The sequence below is a fragment of the Canis aureus genome, chromosome 7 (assembly GCF_053574225.1).
Source record: "Canis aureus isolate CA01 chromosome 7, VMU_Caureus_v.1.0, whole genome shotgun sequence".
NCBI classification, from domain to species: Eukaryota; Metazoa; Chordata; class Mammalia; order Carnivora; family Canidae; genus Canis; species Canis aureus.
This window is the reverse complement of record NC_135617.1, coordinates 60,061,570-60,081,647: the sequence shown is the minus strand read 5'-3', so window position 1 is coordinate 60,081,647 and position 20,078 is coordinate 60,061,570. Positions and strand designations below refer to the sequence as shown.

Here is a 20,078-nt window from a genome sequence, read left to right as displayed (position 1 = left end):
CAAGTACTTATTGCCAGGCACTTATACGCACTATCTCACTGAATTCTCCCATCATTCCTACCAAATAGGTGCCATTATTATATCCCCGTTTTACAGGTGAGGATACTGAGAGACAGAGAAATTAAATAACTTGCCCAAAATCATTAAGTGGTAAGTAGTGGAGTCAGGATTCAAACCCAGGTAGTCTGGCTACAGAGCCTGTGTTATTAATCATTGTTACTCTGACCCTCAGAGGCCACTGGAATATATAATGAATGTGTGCCCAGAATATTTTGAGTGAATAAATGAATGTTATAAATGAGTTGATGAGATTTCATTAAAGGAACTAAGGGAGCCACCAAATCTCCCCCAGATGAACAAATAAATGGACTCACCTACACAGGCCCAAGATTAGGTCATCTGCAAAACAAAAGGTCTAGTCCATTTCCCTAGCAGTCAAGGGAAGCAGCTTTCTACTACAGAACACAGAGGAGTGTCTTGGCCCCTAGCACAGGGTATTCCACAGTAAAGAAAGGATCACTGTATGGGCTCTAGTGAAGCCTGAAGGCAATGTTCCACTAGATGAATCAAGTGCCTCTGTTGTTATTCATGCTAACCTATAATCTTCAGGGGGCAGCCCGGGTGGCTCAGCGGCTTGGCGCTGCCTTCAGCCCAGGGCATGATCCTGGAGACCCGGGATCGAGTCCCACGTCAGGCTCCCTGCATGGAGCCTGCTTCTCCCTCGGTGTCTCTGCCTCTCTTTCTCTCTCTCTGTCTCTCATGAATAAATAAAATCTTTAAAAATATATATATAATCGTCATAACCATCTAGTATCTTGAGCCCTCTGACACAGAAAGAGGATACTCTGAGTGGCAAAAAGATTAAAATAAAAAATTAAAAAGCCTGCCTGATTAGAAAATGAGAGAGTCCAACTGTACATTTATGAACTGGAATTTGGTTTGTACCTCCGTTTTCCAGAGCTTGATAATCCTGGATGAGCTCATACCTCATGCCATCTGTGTGGCCAGACAAGGGTTGGCCACCTTTTAACTGCTTCGGTGCCATTCACCTCATGACTATATCCCAGAAAGCTTAGGAAGAAACATTCATGAAAAGGTTTATTTTTTCATAGGACACTGTTCCCCAGCCAAGGGGGCCCAGAGTGCCCTCCCCTGAATTCCCCTGCAGCCAGCGGCCTGAGCCCCACTCACACAAAGTTCTGAGCAATGGCCAGCACCTTGGAAAATTCGCCTTCCCTCTGGCGAAGGCTGGTAGGGATGGGTGTCTTAATTCGAGTGCCCACAGGGTTACCATTGTCCTCAATGAGGACCACGTTGTTGGAGTCGAACCTGGGGGTCATCTGGGGGCCAGGCATGCGATGCCCCACAATGAGCGCCTTTTTCTTCTGTCCCTTGATGGCCAGCAGTATCCGGTCGCCCACCTTGCCCACCCCACTCTTGTTATAAACATGGATGCAACGAGGAGGGCGATGGTACGGAGTATTCCCCAGGGCACTGTTGTCCACCACACGGACCCGCGTCATCTTCTGAATTGCACTGAAGCTCCCAGTGGTGCTGGGGAAAGAGAAAAAAAGTCTTAGGTCTGTCTCTCTCCCAGTCAGGGTGCAGAGGCCCCTGAGGCCAAGGCCTGGGAGAGATCCAGGTTAGCAATGACATGCTGAGCAGAGCAAAACCCAGGGCCCTGACAGAAAATCAGGTGCTTGTGAAGACTTTTCTGTGCCCAAGACAGCTTCCTCACAATCAAAAGCTTCTGTTGCTGGGTCAACATTCCAATTTGGAAGGATTTTAAAGACAGCCCAACTTTCTGTTACAACGAACTTCATGGCAGCCTAACTGAAAGCCTTTGGTATCCAAAAAAACTCTGAGGATTAAGGGAATATTTTATGGGCCAGGCCACACCTATTGCCTAGCCTGTAAAACCTGCTCCCCCAGAATAAACTGATTCCCAAACTTCCCATCTATGTGTTGCTGGGAACCAGGTGATAGGAGTTAAGTAGGTTGGCTAAGGGAGTCCCCTGACATGATGGAAGAAACCAGAAATAAGTCAAGGTTTCAATGCATTTTCCCCCATTAGAATGGAACTTTTTTTTTAAGCAGTACCTATTAAAGGCAGAGACGCTATTGTCAAGCAATCTGATAACAGTGGGATTTCTATTTTCCCAAAGCTAGCACTTTAAGTGCTAGCATTCTCCAGGATAATCCTAGGCTCTCCCCTCGTATCCCACATGCCTACTCTGGGGAAGTTTTATTTATTCCCTTTGCTTCCAACTAGTAAATCCCATCTCTAGCCTTACTCCTCGCCTATATTCTGGCCCTACATTTCCACTCTCAGCTCCCAACATGTCCCACTGATACTGCAGACTCACGAGGTCCCACGCTGACCTCATCATCTCCCCTTGCAAACCTCCCCATGCTGCTACATTTCTGATCTACATAATGGTTTCTCTAGCCTCCAAGCCATAAATCTCTCTCTCCATCAACACTCTGGCTGCCAAGTCCTATTGATACTACCTGTGAAGCTCTTCTGTCCTTTCCCTCCACCTCCACCAATACTTCTGTTTGGCAGCTTTCTCTCTTACACCAAGACTGTTACATTAGTGTCTTGTGTTGCCAGCCAAGAGCTCTTTTAGGACATAAAACTGAGACCACTCCCCTTAGAACTGCTGAATGGTCCACCATTGTCTACACTATTGACCTGGCCCCACTTACCTGCCCTCTGAGGACCATAGAGTACCTTGTGCCCTCCAGGCACGCCAAACCTCTCAGCCCTCTTTGGAGGTCTGGAACCTTCCTGGAGGTCTGGACAGGGCCTGCTCCTACTTCCCTTCTGGGAAGGCTGCCTCTGCTCTCCTTTCCTCCTCTTCCATTAGCAGCTCGGGTCTCAAGCTATCCAAAGTACCGTACAAACCTCTATTATTATACTGGTCACATTTCCTCAGACTTATTTGTTTCCAAGTTTGCTCCTGTGGCCAACTGTGAAGACTCTTTCAGCACAGGAAGCAATTCTTATTCATCTATGACCAACCCTAGGCGCAGTGCTCAGTAAATGCCAGGGAGTAAGTGCACAAATGGGGCCAGGAGGCATGTTTGCCAACAAGAACGAACCCCATGTTCTGTGTCCTAGCTTAGCATCTAAAAGGAGGGGAGGCTGTCACACTTCTATCATGCCAGAGTCTTGGTAATAAGCATATAACATTTTAAAAAGAGCTTCTGTTTTTAAAAGAGGGTTTTCAAGCATGGGGGGAATGACAGGGTTGAGATATGTTGGGGTCACTATAAATCTGGCAAAGACTGAAGTTTCATCTACTATAGGCCATTCCCTCTCCAATAGCAAAGCCACCTCCTTACCAATCCTCTTACCCAACTTGACCAAACCCCAGCTGCTCTGGCCCCTTTAGTTTTCCCAGATGCCAAGCCTACCTCTCTTCATTCCCACTCCCTTTCTAGTCACATAATACCCATCCCTGATGGGAGGTTTACTCCAAGACACAGCTCTAAGAATTGAATGGGAAAGTTACCTGAAACTGCGCTGGCTGAATGCTCTGCTTGCATGAGTGAAGGGGCCCCAGAGCCCAGCAAAAAAAGCCATGGCAAATCCTGCAGGAAAAGAGGGGGAAAGGATTTATTTCTAAATCAGTGTCCTTCCTTACTCAGAGCCAGCCTGCCAAGGACTCATGTGGGAGACGGTACTTCTAGCGTAAGATCATTAGTCACTAAATATAAATCTTAGTGGTTAAAAGATACGCAGATGATTAGATCGAACTCCAGCTACAGTTTTGCTGATTCATATTTTAACTGGGGTCAGAGAGTTGGAACGGCCCACAGCAGTTCTTGCTATAATACAATAGCACAGAGGATGCCTTCCTGGTTACATCACTTCCACAGACAGGAAGAAAGCAGGAATCCTCTGGTATACACCCACCTAGTGACCCCTGCCCAAGTCCTCCAGAGGCCTGCATACTAGTGCCACCATTGACACTCAGGTGCCTCCTGAAGTCTGAACTTTACTCCCTAAAGGTAAACTGCCCAAGCAGCGGCTGTATTGTCTTGTCACCACATTACCTTTCCCCAAATATAAAAGCCAGAACACCTGGGTAGCTCAGGGCTAGCCAAGTAGAGCCAAAGGATGTCCTTGCCAAGTCAATCACCAAAGCTGCTATCTGGGTCAGTATCCCAAACAACAATATAACACGGAAAAACTACCTGCCCCACACTACAGCTGAAAGCAGAGTTTGGGAGAACAAGTTGGAGATAAAAGGACAAACCCCAACCCAACACCAATGCCTCCAACTTGGAGAACCCCAACCCTGTGGCTCCCTAGCACCAACAAATATGGCAACCCCAGCTGCCCGCCAACACTTGGGCATCAGTTAGGGCCATGTGTAAGAAAATCCTACAGCCAGCTGCAAAACATGCCTGTTCTATCCAAACGTTTGGCTGCACATGGCCTCATGGAGAACTCTGCTGAGAAAGACCTCTACCACACACAGCCTTCCCTCACCTAAGTTCAAAGCACCTCAGATAAGATTTTATTTAATAAGGGTGGGAGAGGGAGCCACTATTTACTTCCAAAGAAATATCCAGACACTCCAGAAATGTTTATTAACTACAATTTAGCCTCAAATCACAAGCTTAGTCACCAGTGTTTTCCATAAGACAACTCAGGAAGCACTGGCCAAAATGTAACTATGATCAGAAAAGTAATTGCAAAAGGCAGCAGTGAACTTATAGAACTATCAACATCTGACACATTGAATCAAAGACTAGCAGACCAGGCCAGCTTTACCTTTAAAGCTGGGTGACCTGGGACAAGAACTCTTGAGCTTTGACTTCCCCATCTGCAATAACTACTCACAGCTGGTCATGGGATAAGCTGTATGAAGCACGGAGCACAGTCCCTGACACTCAGAACCTACTGGCTGTCTCTGTCACCATCATCATGGCCCATCCAATTACATCTCGTCTTACAGATGAGGAAACAGAGATACAGAGAGACTACAGAGTGATGAAGTGACTTGTGTGAAGACTCACAGCTAGCCACAGGCAAACCCAGAACCAGGCCTAGCCTCAGTCCAAGGGTCTTCCCCAACACCAACACCTTATAGCTTCACCCAGCCATATAATGCTCACTTCTTGCAGGAGAGTTCAGGGTGAGCAGTGGCAGATTTAAGGGTCATCTGGTCTGCTTATTTTTTTTCTTTCTTTTTTTTTTTTTAAGATTTTACTTATAAAAAAAAAAAAAAAAAAAAAAAAAAAAAAAAAAAAAAAAAAAAAAAAAAAAAAAAAGATTTTACTTATATATTCATGAGAGAGAGAGAGAGGCAGAGACACAGGTAGAGGGAGAAGCAGACTCCTCACAGGAACCCAATGTGGGACTCGATCCTGGAACTCCAGGATCACGCCCTGAGCCAAAAGCAGACACTCAACCACTGAGCCACCCAGGCATCCGTTTTCTTTCTTTTTGAAAGCCAATAGTTATAACACACCAGGCACTAGACTGAGGGCTTTACGTTATCCTCTCATTTAAGCTTCACAAAAACTCTATGGAACAGGCATTAGTATTAGCCTCATTTCACACATGAGGAAATAAGGCCCGTTGAGGTTAGAGAATTTGCCCAAGGTCACACAGCCAGGAGTGACAAAGGTGAAATCTGAACCCCAGTAGCTGGGCTTCCCAAACCCAACAGCTCTTACTCAACAGCTAACATGCATGGTTTAACTTTAAATATTAATATTTTTCCAACTGTGAATTCATCTTTGTTCCATCACTGGTATCACAGGCACATTTTTCTCTTGCCCAACTCAACGCTTGCTGAATCAACTGAAATGTATAAACACCAGGTGAAAATTACTCACTTTAATCCGATTTAAGTTTTGAAGACAATGTGTAGTGTAGGTGGCAAGAATAACTCCAGACTGAACAATAACTAAAAACTAGCCTCAAAAAAAATTTTTTTAAAGGCTCTGAAAAGCAGTCCGTCTGGTCCAGGCTGCAGGGACCTCTGATGTCAGCTAAGCTTTCCCATCTGACTCTAGCGGGCCCTTGTTCTCACTCCCAGGAAGAGGCTCCTCAGCTCCTCCACAGAACCCTCAAGATTAGCCCAGCACCACCCACTCACATTCCCTCTCCTGAGAACTGCAACACCCTCCCCCTCCACACTGCACCTCTTCCTCAATAACACTTATGTTAATCCAAGGACTGCCAAAGTGCTGGGGGCTTCCCAGAACTTTCCCGACTTGGGTCCAACAAACCCACGATTCAAGGCACCTCTCTCCAATCTGTTGGGCAGCCTGGGCACAGACCCAAACCCAGACCTCTTCTCCATGCCTTGCTCATAAGCCACCCCCACAACCTATGCCCATCTCTGCCCAGCTAAATCTGACCCAGCGCCAAATGCATCTCCTCCAGGAAGCTTTGTGTAAAATTGCAGCATCATTTGCTACCCCTCTTGTACATTGAGGACACTGGGGGATCCCGTGCCAGAGGAACTCTCATAGCTCCAATGTTCACTATCCAAACTCAGTCACTGCATAAATTTAGATACTTTTTTTGAGATAAGGCTGATAACACTTAACATTCTAGTTCTTGCTACTCATTCTCCAAAATTCAGGAACCAGAGATCTTGGTAACATGGCATCTGAACTCACACAAGAATTCACAGATCATATAGACTCAGATCATAAGGATTATGTGTAGTGCCCTCAGACACAGGAGCAACACACTCATATCTCCAGGGGGTGCTTCCATTTTCACAAGGTCCAATTCAAAGACTTTTCACTAGCTCTTTAGTGGATTTGATAGTGACTGCCGCCACACCCAAAGAACTTAAGACATCCAGTGAACAGGAGTAAGCATTCTCATAAACAAGAAAGCACAGAAGAACCAAATATGTTCACTTACTGTATACATGTCCCTTGTTTCTTTAAAATAACAAAAACAAAAACCTATGGTCCCCTCCATTCCCACTCCAGCAAAAGACCCCAGCAAGTCTTGATAGAGTAGGAACACAATGAATATTTGTTGAATAAAATAAATGAGGTAGCCAACAGAAAAACAGAATCCCTTCACCTGTGGCTCCACACAGAAGGAAAGCCAGACCCTGTAGAGCTCTTACCTGTGTATCAGGAACCGGGACATCACATGCAAGCATACTTTAGAACCACAGCGCCAGTCATGGGAGGATCAGCCCATGCCATGTTTACAAGCCCCTAGAATCATCTCAGTGGGCCTACAATGCCCACTGGTCATTCTTGTGTCCTTCATTCAGGCTCCCAGTGACTTGGGGAAGCCTCCCTGACAAAGGAAAAACACCTCATCCCACCACTAAATAACTGGTTTGGATCAGACAAGAGTAATGGAGGCAGCAATATACTTCAAAGCAACTCTGAATGACCTTGATGTTATTTCCCAGCATAAATCCATCAGCAGACATAGGCCCTGATTCACTTCAGAGCAGTCTATATATAATGCTTTGTTTCACAAGCAATGTCATTCTGAGTCTTGTATTTGCACAGGAAAAAAAACCCCAATGACATTTCCTTCTCCACAACACTCTCACTCAGAGGTCAACTATTCAGGAGACTCCAGTGCCAGAGATGGCTTTTCATGCCACTTCCTGGTCAGCATCAAGTATTGCCCTCCAGGTTTAGAGTATGAATCACAACCTCTCCGGAGAGAGGGAAGGGGGGTGGGGGGAGCAAGAGAAGGAAGGAAGGAAGAAAGGAGGGAGGGAGGGAGAGGGGGAGGGAGGGAGGGAATGAAAGAGAGAGATTACTTCATACAGTCCAAGAATTGTGTTCATTTTCCATCCTGGTTTAGCTTTAAGATCTCCCTTCCATTTTGAAGGCCAGGGAGGGCTGTAAGTTTCAGGGACACACAGGTGAATATTTTACTTGGCAACACCTTATAGGTCCCATTGGAAATACACTCAGTGAGAGCAGGGACCAGGTCTGCACTGGTCAGTGCTACACACTAGAAAACTCAGTGTAATTGCACACAAATGGAGTTTACTAAGTATCTATTAAATGAATACAATTCAATCTGCAACTGCAATTCATGCTCAAGTTCCAGAGAGGTTCCATAATGGAGGGGTTGGTGGTCTTTCCTGTGTCCTTCACTCAGGCTCCCAGTGACTTGGGGGAAGCCTCCTAGACAAGGAGAACTCATGTTTAGTGAATTTTAACACACAGAGACTCAGCTGGAAAAGCAGACAGAAAGAGCCTATACCTCTGGTGCTTTCAGGAAAGCAAGAATGTACCACTTGAGCAAGGATCAGCAAAATGGTATACTTAGTATCAGAGATATATACATGGATACAGGGGATCCCTGGGTGGCTCAGTGGTTTAGTGCCTGCCTTCAGCTCAGGCCCTGATCCTGGAGTCCACGGATCAAGTCCCACATCAGGCTCCTTGCATGGAGCCTGCTTCTCACTCTGCCTGTGCCTCTAGCGCTCTCTCTCTCTCTCTCTCTCTATCATGAATAAATAAATAACATCTTAAAAAAATAAGAGAGAGATATACATGCATACATATATATTGTCTCCACCTGAACAATTTCCATCTTTAAGTGCCTGAACATGTTAAGTACATTTTAAAGGACTCTCAAGAGGAATAGACTCTAAAAATAGAGCAAAAAAAAAAAAAAAAAAGTTCAGCACAATCACAAAGGTGTGTTCAAAGGACATTGTCAGTAACTGAAAAGAAACACTACACAAATGCAAGGTCTAGCCACAAAAAGGAAAAACACTTAGTGTAAAGATAGAAGCATCCCTCTTAATTAAAGCAGGGAAAGGCAGAAGCCTACCCATTTCTTCTGTACCAAAAAGTACTCTTATTTGTTGCTTAAAAACTCATTATTTGGGACGCCTGGGTGGCTCAGCAGTTGAGCGTCTGCCTTCGGCTCAGGGTGTGGCCGCAGTTCAGAGATCGAGTCCCATGTCAGGCTCCTACAGGGAGCCTGCTTCTCCCTCTGCCTGTGTCTCTGCCTCTCTCTGTGTCTCTCATGAATAAATAGGTAAAATCTTAAAAAAAAAAAAAAAAAAAAACCTCATTGTTTTGTTGTCCAAGTAGTCCCTTTTAGGAAGTTTTGTGCATTTTTTTTCAAACCTCATCCAAGTAGAATATATTACAATTCTCAAAGTACTTTCATAGATCACTTTGTTGGATGATTCCCTTTTTTTTTTAAGATTTTATTTTATTTTTTAAGATTTTATTTATTTATTCATGAGACACACAGAGCGAGGCAGAGACACAGGCAGAGGGAGAAGCAGGCTCGATGCAGGGAGCCCGACATGGGACTCGATCCTTGGACTCCACGATCATGCCCTGAACCAAAGGCAGATGCTAAACCGCTGAGCCACCCAGGCGTCCCAAGATTTTATTTTTAAGTAATCTCTACATCCAACATGGGGCTCGAACTCACTTACTCTACTGACTGAGCCAATGGATGATTCCCTTGATGAGCACCCAACAGAAACCTATAGACAAGTAACAAAAAGGAACAGTCTGCAAGGGGCTGAATCTGCTAAGGGTTTTTGAATAGTTCTGAGGGCTCAATAAAGTACCATTTGCAGATGAAGAAATGAAGTCCAAAATATTAAGCAACTTGCTGACTGTCCAAGGTCAGAAGTCTGTATCTATTTTACCCTATACAACTAAGATGGCTGCTCTAATCACTAATAAACTTCACAGAAACACACCTCACAGAGGGCAAGCATTCTTTCTCTTCTGCCAAATCTTTTAAAATTCAGGTATTAAAAAGCTTTTTCATTAAATTAAATTTCACTTAGCTAACATACAGTGCAGTATAGGTTTCTGGAATAGAATTAGCACTGATTTATCACTTATATACAACACCCAGTGTTTAATACCGTCTATCTAGCCAATCCCCCACCTACGTAAAAAGCTTTTTTTTTTTTTTAAGGTTTATTTACTTTAAAGAGAGAGCATGCATGCACAAGTGAGGGGAGGGGCAAAGGGAGAGAATCTCAAGCAGACTCCCCACCGAGTGCACAGCCCCATGCAGACTCAATCCCATGACCTTGAGATCATGACCTGAGCCAAAACCGAGAATTGGATGCTTAACTGACAGAGCCACCCAGGCACCCCCTGTCTTTTCAATAAATATCTACACTACACCCAGCCCAGGACCAAAGCTGAAACTGATCTGATTCTCCTACCAAGGTGTCAGTTTTCACAGCATCACTATCAATAAGCAAAGCATCCCTCCATGGTACAGTGGGCTGTTTCTACCAAGGCTACCAGTGAGGGCCCCATTTCTCAATTTCATTCACAAAGATAAAATGTTTCCAGGGTTCTTGTCCCATGCTTATTTATTTACCTTATGTTCCACCTGGTTAAGAAAGTACTTAAAATAGTGGTTCTTTAATATACATGATAATTCTCAATTATTCAAGTTGGATTTTCAGTGTGTGGATTTTATCTATTCTAGTTTTGCTGCACGCGCGCGCGCGCACACACACACACACACACACCATCCCTACCTCGCAAGTGTCCCAGAAATAAGTCTGTAACAATCTTGGTATGGTCAAAGTCAGAAAAACTGTACAAGGCAAAATTAAGTTCTACTTAATCACATACACTAATCCTTCCCATTAGTACCTCTACTGGGCCAGTGGCAAGGAGCCGGGTTTATGGAGATGTCAGTTGGGCAGGCAGGCAGTAGAGAAAAGGAAAAGCCTAGAGGAGCCCCTGGTCTCAAAGACAGGATGCTGCTAATGGAAAGCACATCTCTTTGACTTCCATCCTCTGGCGCCTCAGAAACTCTGTCAACTAGGAGTCCTAGGGAAGACCAATGAAGCATGCAAATGAAAATGCTTTGGCTTCCTTCAAGAAAGGGGTCATCCTCAAGTGAGGAATCCCTCTCTGAATTAACCAGTAGGGACTAGGTCTGCAGCATAAGCAGTCTGTTCCCATGGATGCTGACCAGGGAGAAGAGCTTCACTCCCTAATTCTCAGGGAGGCACCATGGGTGTGTCTTAAGATTCTTCACTCCTAAAAGTGTTTTTCAGCTAAAGTAGACATGACGAAGTGCTTCTTCCCTTTTCTAAAGACACAAATGATTTTTAGAAAGTTTTTGATGGGGACTTTCTCACTCTGACTTGTTTTTCACTAATAAAGAGTAAGCTACCTAGTGCCTTTCTTAACAAGAGAGTGGATCATCTGAGCCAGAGCAACATTGCTGGACTCTGAATCAGTCCTCTCTTACAAACTGGTTGTCACTGCTAATACGCCTGTACAATTGCACGAGGGTGAGCTACAACCCAAAACAAATCAGCCTCTAAAATGAAAGATAAAAAAAAAGATAAAAAAATAAAAATAAAAAAAAAATAAAAATAAAAAAATAAAAAAATAAAATAAAATGAAAGATAACTTATAACTAGTCCCCCCATAACCATAAGAACTACCCAAGTAACAAAAACAATAGGAAAATCCATTTTATGTGGATCCCCGAACACAAAAACGGGGCAAGGCAGGTTTTAAAGGACTCTTATATCATCTAAAATTCTAAATGCTGAGGAGAGTCTAAATAATAATGTTCAGGGATCCCTGGGTGGCGCAGCGGTTTGGCGCCTGCCTTTGGCTCAGGGCGTGATCCTGGAGACCCAAGATCGAATCCCACATCGGGCTCCCGGTGCATGGAGCCTGCTTCTCCCTCTGCCTATGTCTCTGCTTCTCTCTCTCTCTCTGTGACTATCATAAATAAAAAATAAATAAATAAATAAATAAATAAATAAATAAATAAATAATAATGTTCAGTGCCTAACAGAGTGCCACCTGAAAAATGAATTCCATGCCAAGGTGTTTACCCCTGATATTCAGGAGCAACAATAAACTATTTTGGCCACTGTTTCTTCATGGATTCCACAGTGCATGTGATTCAATTATCATTTCAGGGTTTTTGAAAAGTTCCCTCTTCTGTCTGTTAATATGTGGTAATCTTAATCAGGCACAGACAGAAATAGACCAGGAATCCCCCACATGTTCAGATTAAAAAATAGTGATACATAAGAAATACCTTGCAGTGATCCTCAGAGATCCACTTCCATTACAAGTGCTATTGGCAATGGATCACACCAGCTTTACAACCACAAAATCAACACAATAAGCAAGAAGCTCCATAGGAAATATGCCTCCAAGAAGCTCTAAGGCTTGAATGGACAATTCCATCCAAGAAAAATAAAAACAAAAACAAAAAAAGAGTAGATTCCTTGTCATCTAAACTGCTTGCTCCTACCCAAAACAACTTGCAGAATTCAAATCTACAATGACCCTTCCCACCAGGAAGTCTACCAAAGACAGTTTCACCCCACACTCCTTTCTACCCTTCCCAAGTAAGCCAACCCACCTCCTATCTTGACAAAATGATTGTTCTTAAATTGCATTAACTTCCATGAATGAAGAGTAAACAGTCTTTCTTCCTGGACAGTTATCTCCCTAAAAAAAAAAAAAAAAAAAAATAGAGAGAGAGACACACTCTATTCTTTACGGTATGTTCCCAGGGTGCTGAATCCTCGTGTACAGTTTAAATGACTGAACATTCAGACTGAGGAAGGCAAGAAAGCAAACAGGAGGATACAGAAGATCAATACATTTTGAAGTTTTCCGTGACACACAAAAAGCACAGGTTAGGGTATAACACCTAACACATTCACATCCGTATGTGCACCTGAAGCAAGCATCAAGAAATAATACTTGGTCTAGGTACGATGCACAGTGATCTCTTCTTCTTTTTCTTCTTCTTCCTTTTTTTTTTTTTTTTTCTTTTTTAATGATGGCCATGATCCACTAAACTGGATCCCAGCTAACCAATGGGACTTAGTTTGAATGGGAGTTCAGTTTGAACTGCAACAAGTCACACCCCCCAGGGGCATTCCACAAGCAGTTTGAAGGAACCCTTCAAAAAGCCAGCGGCCAGCAGAGAAAAACGACCAATCACGAGAACCAGACACAGCCAGGTGGGCAATGCCCTTCCTCCTCCGTCCAGCAGCCGAGCCGAGCCGAGCCGGGGTGTAAGTAGCTCCTAATCTCCCAGCTTTTTCCAAGTCACCCAACGGGACTCCATCACATGCCCTTCTGTTACCCTGTTTGTAAATTCAGTCCAATCTCTTAGGACGGCAAAGTCCACTGACTGCCCACTCTGGAAAGCAAGACTTGCTCTTTGTCCCCAGACCGACCCCCTTCACGCCTGGAGGAAAAGAGCCTTCCCCAAATTCAGTGCACAGGGTGGTGCTCTGCGTGCCTCTGCGATCTCTGCGTGGGTGCCACAGGCACACACAAGCCTGTCCCTCCCTCTCCCTTCCCCTCTCTCCATCTTTCCAGGCTTAGTCCCAGGCTGATGCAGCCTCTGGTGAAATGAGAAACCAGGGAAGCCCCTGGAGCCGGGGGAGCCACGCATCCGCTCGACAGTGAAAGCAGCGGACTGGCTCTCCACACCACAGAAGCGCCTGGCAGGCGAGTCCCAAAGTCGTCGGAAGACGGGGAGGGGAGGGGAGGGGAGGGGGGGAGGGGAGGGGAGGGGAGGGGAGGGAAGCGGAGAGAAGCAGACAAACTCGAGCAGCCGCGCGCGGCACAGCGACCGGCTGAGGCCGCGGGTCAAGGCTGCAGCGCAGCCCCCCTCCCAGCACGGCCCCCCACCCCTAGAAGGCGGGCGAGCGCAGGCGGCCGGCCCCGCGGGGTCGGGGTCAGGCCGGGGTCACCGGGGTCACGGGGCGCCCCGGCTCAGCGCGACCCCTCCCCTGCCCCTCCGCCCCCGCGGGGCCCACTAACCTCCCACCCAGCCCCGGGGGAGAGGGGGCGCGCCTTCCCTGCTGCGGGGAGGAAAGAGAGCGGAGGAGAAGTTCGGAGCTTAGCGCCCACTCCCCACCGCCACCCCGCCGTACCGCTCTCGCCGCCCCGGAACGGCCCGCCGCTGCCTCCCCGGCCCAGCGCCGCCTTCTCCCCCCGCGGCGCGGCCGCGACACTGCGCCTGCGCGCCCGACCCGGCCGGGCGAGCGGCGTCTGAGCGTGCGCGCGCGCCTTGCGTGTGCTGGCGTGGGGGGCGGGGCGTCCGCGGCCCCGCCCCCTCCTCGTCCCCCTCCCTCCTCCCGTTCCCCCTCCCCCAGACACTGCCGCGGCCGCCGCAGGAGCCCGGAGCTCGAGCCGCCCAGCGACTCCCCCTCCCCCTCCCCCAGCCCCGCCCCGCCCCAGCCCGGGGCTCCGAGCCGGAGCCGAGTCTGCGCCTGGGGGTAAGTACGCGACCCTTCCCCAACCCCTTCTCTTTTCTTTGAGGATCCTACCGCCGCCCAAAGAAAACCCCGGACTCAGCTGCGTGTCCCCTCCCTTCAGCCTCCTTGCGGGACCCAGAGGTGCCCGGGCCCGCGGGACCCAGTGGTGCCGCGCGCTGCCCCCAACCCCGCGCCATCCTGAGCCAAACACGAGTCCTCCGAGCCCCGCCGAGGGTCCAGATGTGCGCCGCCGTCTGTCCCCACCCCTGGGGAGACCCCGAGGGGTGGGACCCCCGCCCCCCCCCGCCCCCGGCCCCGGCCCCGGCCCCCTAGCGCCTCCCTTCTCCCACCTGCCCAGTCCAGGTGCGCGTCCCCCGCGCGCCCCTCCAGGGTTCCAGCTGCGCCCCCACCAGCCCGCTGCCGCTGGGGGAACCTGCCGCCCCCGCCCCCGAGTTTTGGATCCCAGGGTCGCCAAGTCCAGCGCCCTCGGTCTCTTTTACCTTCTCTCCTGTTCCTGGGGCTGAGTACCCCAGAAGCCGGCCCGGGGCAGCGGTTCGGCCCGTGCAAGGGCAGGGTCTGCGGGTGCTGGCATGAGGCCGGCCGCTCGCTGCCCCCAGCCCGTCTGGGGACTGGTCGCGGGCCGGGGAGGCGACTGGCCCCGTGAGCGTGTCCTCTCCTTGCGCCCCACACAGTGCAGTTCATTCATGAGCCGCCCGGGCCTGCGTTGGAGGGTGCGGTGGGGAAAGGATTCAGACGCGGAACCAGGAGTGGGGCAAAGGCCCTGTTGGGGGGAGGGGGCGCGCTTTGTCCCTCCTGGCCTTCGTGACCGTCTAGGGAGGGCAGTCCCAAAGATTTGGTGCCTTGTTCTTCAGAAGAGAAGGACACTTGGGAACTGGAGAGGAGAGGTCAGAGGGGCTGCCTGCCCTTGGGGCTCTGTGCCTGCCACCTGCCAGGGTCCCCTGGGGGGAGGTCTGTTGGCTCAGCACTCCACTTCCCTGGGGGGCAGGAGAGCCCTGGCTTCTCTACCCAGTACCATCCTCTCGCCTTTCCCTGGGTCGGCCCAGGAAGAATGAGGTTGTGCACAGCCCCTCTTGAGGTCGGACCCTTAGTCTTGCCTCGCAGGTGCATGTGAGGAGAGGAGTGGGAGTGTCTACCAGGCTTCCAGCCCTGATGTGCTGGCAGCATGACTGTCCTCCAGGGCACCAGAGGGTCCAGGCCCTGGCTTGCTCCAGGTGGCACATGCTGGGGCCTGCTGCTGGCTCACCCAACTCAGGCTTGACCTGTGGGTAGGTGGGTGGGTAGGGATGTAGCAAGGCAGAAGGCCAGTGGTGGGTGGCTAAAGGTAGCTAGGGTAGCTAACCCCCTTTTGGACATTCTACAAGTTCTCTCCAATTGTAACAGAGTCTTAGAGACCTCAGTTCAAATTCCAGCTCTGCCATTCTTTAGCTGTGTGACCTTGACAAATTACTTAACCTGTCTGAACCTTAGTTTTAATATAAAAGTGTGTTTACTACCACCTCCTTACATGATTTGTCATGGGGATCAACTAGATAACGCAGGTAAAGAGTCTGGCACCCTGCCTGGTTGTTGATCAATAACAGGTTCTCTTCTCTGAACTTCTGACCCATCCTAGCATAGCATCACCCTCCTATGCTCCCCCAACCTTTCCAACCTGCTACAGATGGATTGGGTATGTTTGAAGAGTTTGGAAACACACCCTGCCACTTAGAGGCTGGGTCCCAAATGCCATATGAGCCCCTGGGTCTAAACAAGAAACCCATCCTGAGTGAGAGGCTCTATTATATTAAAGTCTGTTTTCCTTTATTTTGATTTTGACCAATTTTTCTCCACTAAACCAACCCTTTAAAGCCACACTTTATTAATAACAGTAGCTATTTTTTTAGAATCCATCACGTGACTTGAATTGTATTAAGAGTTTTACATAAATCATCTTATTTCGTTCTCAAAACAACCACACTACTGAATTATTCCCATTTTTCAGATGAAAGAACTGAGGCCCAGGGTGGTGAAGTAAATTTGCCCAGGTCAGTAGCCAGATCTGTCTCATCCTAGAGACTGAACTCTTAACCACCAGGCCCTGTTGCCTGTCATCTGCCCCTCTCTCGAAACCTGAAATCACAACCACAGGGTCTGAGTGGAGGGTCTGGCAGCTACAGGCAAGAAGGAAGACAAACAGAAATAGGGTGTGGCATTTCTCCAGAGCCGTAGCTGACACCCCCCAGGCCCCTGGTGGAAGCAGCTACTCTGTTGGCGGGGCAGCAAAATGCAGTGGTCAAGAGCATATACTTAAACCAAGTTACCTGAGTCTATATCTGGATCTCCGACAGACAGGCTGTGTGATGTTGGGCAAGTTATGTACCCTCTCTGTACCTCAGTTTCTTCTCAGGATCCTGATGGCGAGGAAATGAGTTGACATGTGTAAAGCGCTTAGAACTGTGCCTGGCACAAAATCAGAGTAAAACAAGTATTTGATAAATGCATTCTTTTCCTACTATATTTATTTTCACTTGTGGATACTTTTTAAATGCATTCTTTTCCTACTACCTTTATTCTCATTTGTGGATACTTTTTTGCCAGGCCAGTGAAGTTGGGAGGGGTGGAACAAGGATATTAATACTTCTTTGCTACAGTTTGGAAGACTGAGGCCCAGGTTACATAGTAGCAGAGCTGGCCTCCATCATCACCTCCTCCCTACAGACCTCACTGCCTTCCTATGAGCCCAGGCCCTAAATGAAATCTCCCCCCACCCTCACCACACACACACTTCTTAATGGTAAAATAACAACCTTTAGATAGCTGGAAATAAAGTCCTCTGCCACCCTCCACACACTGCTAGCTAAATTCCAGGACTAGAGAAATTCCAGGATACAGCTGGCTGAGTGGATGAACTGCCCCCGCCCCAACACCTCCCCGCAAATATTCTGCCTCAGTCTCTTCCCTCCTCCCAGCTGCTCTCACTGAAAAGCTTTGAACAGCTGCCCTAGGTGAAGTTCAGCCCAGCAACCCCGCCCTCACAATTTGGAGCTCAGAGTAACCCAGTCAGCCTGAAGAGCCACCAGCCCTGGCTCCACCCTTTACCTGCCCTGTGACCTCTCAGTGAGTTGCTTCTCCTCCCTGGGTCCCTACTTCCTCCCCTGTAAAGTGGGGACAGTGATCTGATCCTGCAAGTGTGCCCTGCCTTCCTGGGTTATTGGTGTAGAGGGGCCGGGGTTGGGGAGAATAAGATCAATGCACTTGTGGAGGGAAGAGTGTTTTGTGACTGTGAAGAGGGAGGCAGCAGATGGGCACAATAATTTCAGTTACTAAGCATCTACCTGGACCTTCACCCATCCTATGGGGTCTCCTTAATATAGAAGCTCCCAGAATGTTCCACCTTCCTTTGGTGTGGAGAGGACTGGGAGGGGGACGCTTCAGGGGTTAATACCCATCGCATTCTCATCAGGTGGAGCCTTGGAATTAGGAAGACAGGCAAAAAGTAGGAATGGACTGTCTTTATTGCTGGAGTACACTGGAGTTGGGAGTTGACGAGGGAGGCGCTAATGCAGAGGGCCCCCAAATACCAGAGACCCTAGCTACCTTTAACTCTGGTGCCCCAGGGTTCTATGCACCTTTTGTTTACATACCCAGCCTCCCAGGCACACCCACACACACACCTCAACTTAGAGACCAGTCTCCTGTCTCCCCCCAACACACACACAAATAGACACATCAGCACACATCTACACACCTAAGCATACACATTCCCACAGTGCTCTGGTGTTTTCTAGCCAGGGAACATTTAATGAGCTTTTATGAAGGTTTCATGTTCTACAGAGTACTGTTCTAGGCACATGAGAAAAGCATGGTGCCCTGAACTGTGTTCTAGCTTTAAAAAGAGGTTGACCTAGGTTTGAACACCATCATTTTATTAGCAGTGTGACTTAAGGAAAGTTACTTAACCTCTCTGAGCCCCTGTACCCTCATCTTAAAATGGCAATAATATCCAACTCAAGACTGTTAAGGATTAAGTGAAATTATGTATGTGTTATTCTTGAAACAGTGGGCTCTCAATAAATGGTGCCTGTTGCAATCACTAAATTAATGGGGTTTTTGGTTTTGGAATTTTTTTTAAGATTTTGTTTATTTGAGAGACGCCTGGGTGGCTCCACAGTTAAGCATCTGTCTTCGGCTCAGGGCATAATCCTGGAGTCCCGGGATCAAGTCCCACATCGGGCTCCTCGCATGGAGCCTGTTTCTCCCTCTGCCTGTGTCTTTGCCTCTCTCTCTGTGTATCTCTCATGAATAAATAAAATCTTAAAAAAGAAAAAAAATTTGTTTGAGAGAGAGTACAGGCGAGCACACAGGAGAGGAGGAAGCAGGCTCCCCACTGAGCAGAGAGCCAGGACCCTGGGATCGTGACTTGAGCTGAAGGCAGATGCCTAACTGACTGACCCAACCAGGCGCCCCTGGGATTTTTTTTTTTTTAAGGCAATGTGGCCTGGAAGAGAAGAGGCAGGCATAACACACCGGGCAGTTACTACCTTAGCCTTCCTAACACAGGTTTTTCAGAGACTCCTTGGGACCGAGTGAAACATAACCAGAGCTTCCCCCATCCATCTGAGAGCTGGTGTCTCTTGCCCTGTAATTGAAGTGTTAGGAAGAGGCTGGGGAAAAGCAGGCATCGGGTGGGCAGGAGAAACCCTCTGAGTCTCCCCAGGGGGCTGGAGGTTGCTTTGCTTCCAGAGTTACAGTCACCGATTCTAGGTTTGTTGTTCTCTCTCTTTGTCTGGTTTCCTCTCTTCCCTGGGGAACCCCCGCCTCAAGGCAGAGTTTCAGTGTAGTCGGCAGAAGGGGCCCCCAGGGGCCCCCCAGTAGGACGCGGGTGGGGCAGCAGCGCCTCGGCCATGTGTCTCCTCCACCCTGGGAGCCTCCCCAGAGCCCTGCTAGGCTTTGTCCCCAGGCACTTCCAGAATCCAGGTGTCTGGGCTGGCTGCCCCTTACCTCCTCCTCCTCCCCGCCCCAGCCACCCAGACTGTAGGGCTGGACCGCCTGGGCAGCGCTGGGGTCGGGGCAGGAGGCTACTCCCCTGGCAGTCCAGGGCTGGGGCAGGCTAAGAGGCCCCCGCCTACTCCCTCTTCTTTTGCCAATGGAAAAGCTCTCTGGAGGGCACGGCATTCCCAGCGTGCCCTGCTCCGGAGGCAGGAGCAGGGCACTCTGGGAGTTGTAGTCCTCATGCCACTCAGGTGACCCCTGTGCTGAGATAATTGGAGAGGTGAGGAAGCTGGAGGGGGGAGGAGGGTGTAGCTGCTTCCAAGGCAGAAGAAAAGCAATGAGAGTAGGCAGGAGTAGCTGAGACCAGGCAGGTAACAAACCCAGAAGTGTACTTTTTAACTGACTTCCCATTCTGACCCCTCTGTGCTCAGGTCCTTACCCTGAGCACAGAGGGCCAGCTCTGAAGCTGAATCTCTCTTTTTTTTTTTTTCTTTTCTTTTTTTTTTTTTTTTAGAAGCTAATTTTATTGAGAAAGTGATTAACAGAGTTGAAAACTAAGCAAATGAAAGCATGCCATTTTTCTAATAGAGGTAGGAAGAGAAGATCAGGATGAGCTAGCTGGCTCCTGACTCATCCTCCCCTGGCCTCTAGAACCCACCTCTTAGCCTTGAATCCTTAGGCCTAAGACCTCTCCCCATCTTCCCTCATACTCAGTTGCCAGAGACAGGGACACAGAGAGAGAGGGAGAGAAAGAAAAAGCAAGCATGAAAGTGTGTGTGTGTGTGTGTGTGTGTGTGTGTGGTATGGAGGTGGTGGGAGGTAGACATTAGAGACTCACAACTTCCAGCTTAGAAAAACCAG

The 20,078-nt window shown here is 48.3% G+C and overlaps 2 protein-coding genes across 6 annotated transcripts in view; one reads left to right on the top strand and one right to left on the bottom strand.

Annotated features, from left to right (window-relative positions):
• Positions 1 to 1,085: 1,085 nt before the first annotated feature.
• MRPL14 (mitochondrial ribosomal protein L14) lies at positions 1,086 to 14,880 on the bottom strand. 3 transcript variants are annotated; one of them, XM_077903871.1, is made up of 4 exons: positions 13,902 to 13,954; positions 12,368 to 12,456; positions 3,519 to 3,597; positions 1,086 to 1,554 (listed from the first exon to the last, which is right to left on the bottom strand). In XM_077903871.1, the coding sequence occupies exons 2-4, from the start codon at positions 12,402 to 12,404 to the stop codon at positions 1,188 to 1,190; spliced, it is 483 nt and encodes a 160-aa protein (XP_077759997.1). In that variant the 5' UTR covers positions 12,405 to 12,456; positions 13,902 to 13,954; the 3' UTR covers positions 1,086 to 1,187. The 3 variants fall into 3 exon arrangements, with proteins under 3 accessions (XP_077759997.1, XP_077759996.1, XP_077759998.1); XM_077903870.1 differs by lacking the exons at positions 12,368 to 12,456; positions 13,902 to 13,954 and adding an exon at positions 14,726 to 14,880; XM_077903872.1 differs by lacking the exon at positions 12,368 to 12,456 and having other exon boundaries at positions 13,902 to 14,007.
• TMEM63B (transmembrane protein 63B) overlaps positions 13,017 to 20,078 on the top strand; it is a 25,473-nt gene continuing 18,411 nt past the window's right edge. For 2 of the 3 annotated variants that reach the window (XM_077903869.1, XM_077903867.1), the window contains exon 1: positions 14,108 to 14,246. The gene's annotated coding sequence lies outside the window, so the exon portion shown is untranslated. Of the gene's footprint in view, positions 13,032 to 13,341; positions 13,474 to 14,107; positions 14,247 to 20,078 lie in introns of those variants that run through there. The other variant, XM_077903868.1, reaches the window with a different exon arrangement.

Bases quoted from the DNA above. Each gene is read 5' to 3' on its own strand.
- MRPL14 (XM_077903871.1), bottom strand. From the start codon at position 12,404: ATGCAATTTAAGAACAATCATTTTGTCAAGATAGGAG. The intron at 3,598-12,367 runs GTGGGTTGGCTT...CTTTTCCTGCAG, and splicing joins TCATTTTGTCAAGATAGGAG to GATTTGCCATGGCTTTTTTT. The intron at 1,555-3,518 runs GTAACTTTCCCA...CTCTTTCCCCAG, and splicing joins TTCAGCCAGCGCAGTTTCAG to CACCACTGGGAGCTTCAGTG.